General features: G+C 42.1%; 1 protein-coding gene across 1 annotated transcript; it reads right to left on the bottom strand.

Annotated features, from left to right (window-relative positions):
• Positions 1–557: 557 nt before the first annotated feature.
• MELLADRAFT_102400 (uncharacterized protein) lies at positions 558–2,643 on the bottom strand (the record flags this gene model as incomplete). Its single annotated transcript, XM_007405009.1, has 3 exons — positions 558–966; positions 1,162–1,810; positions 2,268–2,643. 3 exons carry the CDS (start codon positions 2,641–2,643, stop codon positions 558–560), a joined length of 1,434 nt encoding a protein of 477 aa, XP_007405071.1.
• Positions 2,644–6,000: the final 3,357 nt, after the last annotated feature.

The following is a 6,000-nucleotide window of genomic DNA, read 5'->3' as shown; positions in this document are numbered from 1 at the left end:
ATGGTTGTCCGGTGTCCACCACCTTTTCTTCCCCAGATAGTGCTCCGGGATTCCTTGCGTGAACCCTTCTATCAAGCCTTCTATCACTCCTCCTACTTCTCTTTCGACTCCACACTCTCTAGCCAACTCTCTCCACCTCTTGATGTCCATCTCACACCTTGCTCTCACCGGCCATTTCGTCAAGTTCCGACATCCGACTTCAGTAGCTCGATTCCTTGTCCGTTCACCATCTCTTTCCTGCGCCTCCTCTCTTGACAACAAGGCTGGCTGTGCCTTCTCGCTGAGGATCTCCTCTATCCTCTCAGGTTGATCTTTTATCGTCGCGCTCGACTGGTTTGTCAACGTTCTCACTCGTGACGACCTGGAACGCGATCAATGGCAAATTCAGGTGTGTCTCAGCAACATTCTTGGTTTCTCACAATTTGCGCTCATCTCATCTAACAAGGAGACTCATGACATGGGGGCATATTTTTCCATTTCATAGCTGACATTTGCAACTTCTCTCATTCTCTTTCACTAACACAGAGAACGAAAAGGTGATATAATGATGTTCCTACTCACTGTGTTCCTGCGCTATTCCCACTTACTCCGGCTTGCTTCGCCGCTTTAACCGCTTCAAACGCTCCTGGACCGAACTTTGGTACCGTTACCCCGTTCACTACAGTCGTAGGGCCTGAGGGCGCGCCACCTCGCGTACCTCCTCCTCTATTTCCGTTTCCTCTGTTAAAACCTCTGCCGCGCTTCCCTCTTCCTCTACTACCCTGATGAAAATTCACACCTCCTGCTCCTTCTACTGACTCGTGCTGGTGATTGCCATAATGCCCATTCACTTCACCGAAGAACTGACCGGTCGGAGCGTGCGATTGATTTCTCCCGCTTGGCGCTAAATGGGAGAACATCCTTCCACCAGTCACTGCTGTGATTTGTTCATCTCCGTTCGATATCATATCCCAACCAACTTGAAACCTGCCCGTTGCCGGGTTCACATTTTCCATCACACCACCTATGATATACGGGTTGTCAAAATACCGGTGATCTTTGTTCGCTTTTGAATCTATTATAGCTTGTTCTACTAGCTCTTCATTCCTAGTTCCGACATCCGATAAAGAACCATCTTCAAGTGTGTGGCTGAACACGTTCGTTCGGTGAGTTATGTCGTACCTCAGTGCAGGAGCAAACGCGTCATGGTTTTTTGCCTTTATATCTAACACAATTTTATAATGCTCTTCCAGCCTGCAAGCAATCTCTTCTTGTTGATATTTCATCCTCCAATATTGAACATACAAATGAAACAAAGTTGACCACATCAAGAAACTCTGTCTCCATTCACTCGGCACTCTTAGTCCTACATACGCCACCACGTCTGAGCAAGAAGAACTTTGTTTTTGCCAATTCGACATGTGATTCTTGTCTGCCAGAAGCCACGCCGGTACGAAGATTGTAAGTGGTACGTAACCAAAGCAGGCTTTCATCCTATTATCCCAGTAAGGGGCTAGGTCTATCAATCGGTGTGTTAACACCTTCCCGTGATTCATCTTCTTAGCTATCTTCGACGACTTCTCGGTACCGCACTCCTTCGCCTTCCTTTTCCCAGCACCTGACTCTACATCTTCCTCTTCTTCACTCGACGCATCTAACATTTTGATACCTCTCGGATCAGTTCCTATTCTTTTGCACCATTTGGTGTAAGCTTTGTCAAGGATGTCATATCTGCCGGTGTTCCCCTTTCGATAGAGTCTCGTTAGCTCCGCTAGGTATTGTTCATGTTCTCTATCAATATGTGCGTTCTCGGCAACAAACTCTGCTTTGTCTTTTGCCACCACCAAATTACACAACAGAAAAACACGACTACGTTAGCTATCTTGTAGCGTTATCACTCTCGACACGGTTTATTTCATCACACGGCTTATCATCACAACACGTCGTCTCACACCTTTGCTCTAACCACATCTTATCTTTGATCTTATATCAAGATATTCAAGCCAGGGTTACATCTCCCTATTCAAGCCAGAGCCATTTGCTCTATTCAAGCTGAAGAATATACACATCTTATCTAGCCAGAGATATTTCTCTATTCAAGCTTTTTTAACTTCAATATCTATTGTAGGTCTTTCTCTCTTTCTACATCTAGCCACGTTTTCTGAGATCTGTTCCACCCGTGTGGTTGCAGTCTTTTCTCTTGATTGATGATTTTCTGATGAAGGAGTGAAAGGATGTGTGGAGGATATATGAAAAGTGGGTGTCTGATATTATTCTTTGGAACTTACCTAATGAAATGATGTCCTCATCTCCCTCATTCTCTTCTATCTCCTTCTCTTCCACCTCTCTATCTTCCTCCTTCTCCTCCATCTTTCCTACACTCACAATATCTGACAACTCGCTTCCTTCCTCATTATCTTCCTCTTCTAGCTCTTCTCTCGGCTCTCTTATTTTTCCTTTCGTTATACTTCTTGTTTTCCTAGTTGTTGCTGTTCCTCCTCTTCCTCTTCTGCTTCCTCTACCTCTTCCTCTAGTTGCTTTGCTTGTTCCTCTGCCGCGTTGACCTCCTTCTTCAATTTTTCCTTTTTCTTTTTCATGTTGAATCAGAATATTGTTCACGTCTTTGTTGAATGCTTGTGTTGATCCTTGATCTTGGCCGTCCATGTCTTCTTTGTTTTGAAAATGAAAAACTTTGTTATTTCTATTTTGGAAGTCTTAGCGCTTTAAGAATCGTAAATTCTAGCTGAGGTGTATGAGCGTTGAGAGGTATACCAAATTGTGAAATTGAAAATTTTCCGGATTTGTATTATCTCTCTGCTTAGTGGGCCCGGGTATTTCCCGGCCCTGTGTTTAGCTCATACACCGCGTCGTCTGTCCCAATGGACCTCACAGATGATGTTGTGCCTTTGGCCACCAGTGGCAATCATAAATCAAGTTCGGATTTCTCATTCATTTTGATCAATCAAGTATTTTACTGGGATCATCATGATTCGCAACCTTAAACCCATTCACAACCGGGAACACTAAAGGTCACCCGGTGTCATGTAAGGAAGTCAGCGCAAATCGGTTACAATTAGGGGATACAAAGTTGAAATCCGGCCGAAAATCCGGCCGCGTGGCCAGAAATCCAGATCCCTTTTTTTTCTGGCCACGAGTTGAAATTTGGCAAAAAAAAAAATCAACAGATCACTGGCCAGTTCCCAGGCCGTAATCATCTCAATTCAATTAATCTCAATTCACTCCTCAATAAAGCCACTTAATTATCATATCATGACTAATTCTGATACCCTTCAATCGGATTCCACCAACCCTTCTTCCGAAGGGGATGTCGAAGTTCTCTCCGGTTCTCATTTGACACCAGGCACTCTACAAATCAACCCTTCCACTCTCAGTCAAGTGCTGACTGGAGCAATCCAACTTGCTCAGTCAGGCAATTCTAAAACAACCAACTCTTCTCAGAAGATGCGCTCAAAAGAACCTACGGCAAAAGCGCGTGCTAAACGAACTCCAGCAAAAGCTTCTCCTACTCCTACTCCTAAGTCAAAACCTCCAGCTAAAGCCAAATCTCGTAACTCAAAGTCGAATAAGTCGAAGAAGACCAAGAAGACTGAACACGATAACGATAATTCGACGTCTTCTGACGAAAATGCTGACGAAGATCACAAAACTACGATTCATTGGGAAAACGATGATAATGGCGAAGGAAAATCTTCGATGTACTTACTTATCAATTGGCTCACGGACGATGACAACTTTACTAGATACAAAACTAACAAAACAGAAAAGAGAGGTTCAGCTGAAGAGATCGAGAAGTACTTGATCAAGAATGGCATCTTATGGCGAGATGCAACTTCAATTAAAAAGAAGGTACTTTTGTTATTTGTATTTGATTCTTCATGACTTTGAAACTTTCTCAACACCTTTGAATTTGTATTCACTTGCAGATCGCACGTTTAGAGAAAGCTTGGCGTGATGCTAACAATGTACGTAACCAAACTGGATCTGGAAGTTGGAACACAGCCACTGAAATGAAGGCGAATGAGGGTTTGGCGGATGATGATCCGAAATGGCTCAGTATGGAAAAGGCTGCTCTCGGTAAGCATCGATTTTCATGAGCATGAGGCATTGAGTTTGGTTTTCTGAGTCCAATCGCTCTCGTATATATAGCACCCATCTTGAAAAAATGCAAGTATTATTTCGAGCTGGAGCCTGTGTTTGAGACACGACACGGTAACATGAGGCTTGCCGCCGCTCACAGTTTACTTGATGACGGCAAAGAAACCTTCACTCAAAGCGAGCGTCTTTCACGGGAGCATTCAGTAAACTCGAATTTAGCTCATCAAGAAATTCATAACAATGATTATCACTTGGAGTGTGACCCTTTCGAACAATCTCCGAACTCCAACTTAGCTCATGAAGCTCGTTGTTTACCTCATGAAAATCTCCTTGGTGACTCCGAAGATGATATTCCCCAAATGTTCAAAAACGATATTGATGACTTTGAAGATATAATCGACTCAAATCCTATCACACCTTCTTGACCATCGCAAACCCAATATCAACGACCGATTTCATCCACTTCATTGAAACATACATCATCGAAGACTTCTTTAGGAACAGCGAGTCAAGTTCCCCCAACGAAACATGCCCCAAATAGAAAGTCAGGCTCGGCTGATTCCATTCAGGATCTCATTAAAAATAACCCATTAGATGCACAGTTAGATACTATTCAAGGGCCCATCTCACAACAGGCCAGTCAAGCATTAAATCATTTATCACGTTTAGCAGATAATGTGGCTGTCACTATGTTGCCCGATAGACCTACATTGAACGAAGAAGACTGTAAGCGAAAGGCCAAAATCGAACTTGATATGGCTGATGTTCAACTATCGAGCGAAAGGAAGAAACTTGAAGAACATTCATTCAACTTATCCTCAAAGAAAGAAAAGCATTTGCTTGAAATGCAAAACTACAAAGCCGAGGTCGAACATCTACAAATTACTCGGAATGCTCAACTCATCAGCATGTTGATGAGGGAGAACAACATGACTCTTCAGGACGCTATGCTTGCAGCCCAAGCAGCGCAAACGATGCAGAAACCTTCCGGAAGTTGATGATCACAATGTGAGCTATTGGAGTATTTCTCTCAAAATATTCTCATCACCAATCTGATGATCTTTGTTCGTTTAAAGGTGATTTTCTCAGTCTGGAATATTTAACATCCTTCAAATAAAAATCTATAAAATACACGATTAGTTCTAAAAATTTAAAGTTGCGAGTTTCAAAACGTTTCGAAAAACATACATGATATCGAAAAGAGTAATGCTGGACACGTAATACTCCTCTATAAATTAACAAAAGCTTAAAAAAAGAAAATTGTGTACATGAGTTCTTGATATCTTTCATTATCTTGAAGATAAAATTAGTTGAAGTGGAATGCTTGTCTTTTGTCAAAAAAAAAGTTGAGAAAATTAAAGGAATGTATATAGGCACTTGAAGTCTTTTGAAAATGAAAATTGTTAAGTTTGTTATTTAAAAGTGGTCTAAGAAAGCAACCGATGACCACTTTTAGGTCTCACAAATGCCAAATGCTCACATAAGACTCTCAGTGGCACATCACAAAACTGATTCGTTCTAGAATCGAAAATCATTATTATCATAAACTTGATCAGTTTCACAAACGAGTTGTGAAAATAATTATATATAACTAACTAATTACAGTCTGACTACCATCAATCTATCTCTCTTGACGCTATAAATTCAGCAAAAAGGTGGTTCCTTCTGTTCTCATCTCTACCCGACATAGCTAGCCATTGGTCATCTTCTAAATTAGGTGGGTTGGCAGGTGGGTCTTGACGTTGAGCTTCGTTTTGTAGTCCATCAGATATACTACCCAAAACGCCTGACCACTCCTTGTTAATTGAAATGAGGAAGTTGTGTAAGATCAAGCATGCGCGAATCCACTGATTCGCCCGCACAGCCGAAGCTGCATCACTGATAACCAATCGAAGTTCTTTCAAC

Source organism: Melampsora larici-populina (genome assembly GCF_000204055.1).
Source record: "Melampsora larici-populina 98AG31 unplaced genomic scaffold MELLAscaffold_3, whole genome shotgun sequence".
Classification (NCBI taxonomy): domain Eukaryota; kingdom Fungi; phylum Basidiomycota; class Pucciniomycetes; order Pucciniales; family Melampsoraceae; genus Melampsora; species Melampsora laricis-populina.
The sequence above is the reverse complement of the archived record's forward strand: the minus strand, read 5'-3'. Positions and strand labels throughout refer to the sequence as shown.